This window comes from Etheostoma cragini, chromosome 6 (assembly GCF_013103735.1).
Source record: "Etheostoma cragini isolate CJK2018 chromosome 6, CSU_Ecrag_1.0, whole genome shotgun sequence".
Lineage (NCBI taxonomy): Eukaryota > Metazoa > Chordata > Actinopteri > Perciformes > Percidae > Etheostoma > Etheostoma cragini.
The window spans coordinates 15,961,751-15,964,360 of record NC_048412.1 but is presented as its reverse complement, the minus strand read 5'-3'; the positions used below and the strand labels follow the sequence as shown (position 1 = coordinate 15,964,360).

The 2,610-nt window shown below is 36.6% G+C and overlaps 1 protein-coding gene across 1 annotated transcript; it reads left to right on the top strand.

The window, feature by feature from the left end:
* The first annotated feature begins 200 nt into the window (after nucleotides 1-200).
* LOC117946448 (C-reactive protein-like) lies at nucleotides 201-1,606 on the top strand. Its single transcript, XM_034874612.1, has 5 exons — nucleotides 201-248; nucleotides 390-444; nucleotides 653-755; nucleotides 846-1,143; nucleotides 1,343-1,606. Exons 2-5 carry the CDS (start codon nucleotides 390-392, stop codon nucleotides 1,565-1,567), a joined length of 681 nt encoding a protein of 226 aa, XP_034730503.1. The 5' UTR covers nucleotides 201-248; the 3' UTR covers nucleotides 1,568-1,606.
* Nucleotides 1,607-2,610: the final 1,004 nt, after the last annotated feature.

The window sequence follows — 2,610 nt, the reverse complement described above, 5'->3', positions numbered from 1 at the left end:
TGTATAGTGACTTAGCAGTTTAAAGTCTATTTTGATAAGTGTAATATGCCTTACAAGACAGTTTCGGAGCCCTCAGTTAATATTCTACATTTGCAAATTACTGGAATCTGAAGCCATAAATTGCGTACAAGGAAGAAGACAAGAAAAAACAACAGCTAATAACCGCAATGAGGGAGCAGCCAAAGTATAAAACACATAATCCCGTAGGCCTACACTGGTGCAAACAAGATTCTGATACAGGATTCAAGGTAAAATCAAGGCATGATATACGTAGCAAAATAAAGGAATTTAACATAGATTAGAAAACAGTACACTTATTTGCAGTCTATGACACACTGGTAGTGAATGTATTATTGTTTTTATTGTTGTTCCATTTATCTTTGTAATAGATGGCGTTGTTTCTTCTAAGTGTGATGCTGACATTGTGTGCTGCCTCTCCTCAAGGTAAAAAATACATTAATAATTCATAATTCAACATGCTCCAGAGATAATCACAATTAATCTAGGGTATTGATTTTCATCTTCAGCGTATGTCCTATGTCAAAACATCCAAATCCACTCATTGTATATTTCGGCTATTGTGTAATTAGTTGGTTTACTATATAATTTACTTTTCACATGCTGATTTCGAATTTTCAATTTTTTTAAAAAGATTTGTCAGGTAAAATGTTCACCTTTCCGGAACCATCTGACTCAGCTCATGTGAGGCTGACAACATCAAGACAGGTTTTGAGTGCTGTAACTGTCTGTCTCAGGTAGTGTTGATGATGCAAAATGATTCATACAACCCACTACGTCTCTGAGGTAAAAATAATCATGTACTGTATGTGTTTTAATTCCAACAGGTTCTTTACAGACCTCCGCAGAGATTATAGCCTTTTCTCTTTGGCCAACCTTGCTTCTGACAATGAACTGCTGATTTTCAACAGTGATTCAGGCAATACGTATAATTATTATATCAAGAATAAAGTTGAAGTCTTTATAGAGCAGCACTATAAATTGAACACGTGGCACTCAATTTGTACCACATGGGATTCTGAGTCTGGACTGGGCCAACTGTGGCTAGATGGAAAGCCCTCAAGTAGGAAGTACATCAGCTCTGGATCCAACATCAGCGGGCCCATTATAATTGTTTTAGGACAGGTATATATTTTAAGCATTTTTCTCGGAGTTAGATGAGAAGATTAATACCAGTCTTTACAAATATTATATATTGCGGAAATTGTATATATTTTCCGCAAATGTCATATTCCATATTTGCTGTATGTGTTCAATCAATACATAAGAAAGACACATGGCATTATACAATATAGCTGATATCTCAAATGTCTGAAATTTACAGGAGCAGGATAGCCATGGTGGGGGGTTTGACGAGAAACAGTGTTTCGTTGGAATGATGTCTGATGTCAACATGTGGGACTACAACCTCTCCCCATGTGAGATCCAGAACTACATGCACCATCTAAACTTTGCACCAGGGAATGTGCTCAACTGGAGGGCACTGGAGTTCCAGACCACAGGAAGATTGCTGATAGAAGACAAACAAGAGATTAAAACCTGTAATTAAACTTTTGAAAAGTGAAAAAACAGGTAAAAAATATTAATCTGCCCTATTCCACCTGATCAGTTTATCCAGTCTGGAGGTTTGCTGCAGATGTTGAACGACCGCAGTCTTACTATTTTAGGTTAATTTATGCTTTGGTTTCATGTCACTGAACCACAGTTTGTGATATTAAATCCAGCTGAAGATGAAAACAAGATTGTACTGTATAATTTCTGTAAATGATTTTTCCAAAGATATTACTTTTATATAATATGTTTGTACCTCAGTACATGTTGTGAGTACTGTATACTGCATGTCTCCTCTTGCATGGCTACACCTTCTGTATCATTTCACATATCTCCAAATGGTCTTATTTGTGAGTTGTATTTGAGGCAAGATCAAATCAGTTTGTTATAAAGTAAAGTTGAAAACGTTGTATTGTGTTTAATAACAACTTAACGCTCCATATTACATTTTACATCATAAAAACACTTCATTTACTTTGTTTTGGAAAAAAATGCATTTACTGTAGCATCTTAACTTGTTGCTACAACAATCAAAAGCTGTTCTGTAAGTGGTTATCTTAATTTGCAATAGGACTTTGCTATTAAAATAATTAAGAACTAGATAAAAAAATCGCTTCCGCTCTGTATAGGTTGATATGTTATGTGTTCTTTGGCGATTACACTCCATCGCAATGTTAAATTAAAAAGGCTATAGAAGCCAGGAATGTCCCCCTGATGGAGTCTAGACACTGTTGGAGGATATGAAGGGATAAAGGGAGCCTGAAGATCTGGATGGATGTGATGTGAAGCGGGGCTTCTGATGTAGGAAACCTGGGTGCTGGAAATGAGGAGAACTGGAAGTGAATGGGGTGGAAGAGGGTTGTATTGATTTTGCCCGAAATTAGCTTAGCATGACCGGTAAAGGGGGGGAAGCAGTTTATCTCTAAAGATCATAGTGTACATACAATACATTGTATCTTGGTTGTTTTATTTATTTTCCAGGGCAATTGACACACACACACACACACACACACACACACACACACAGGCAATAGGCTAAAT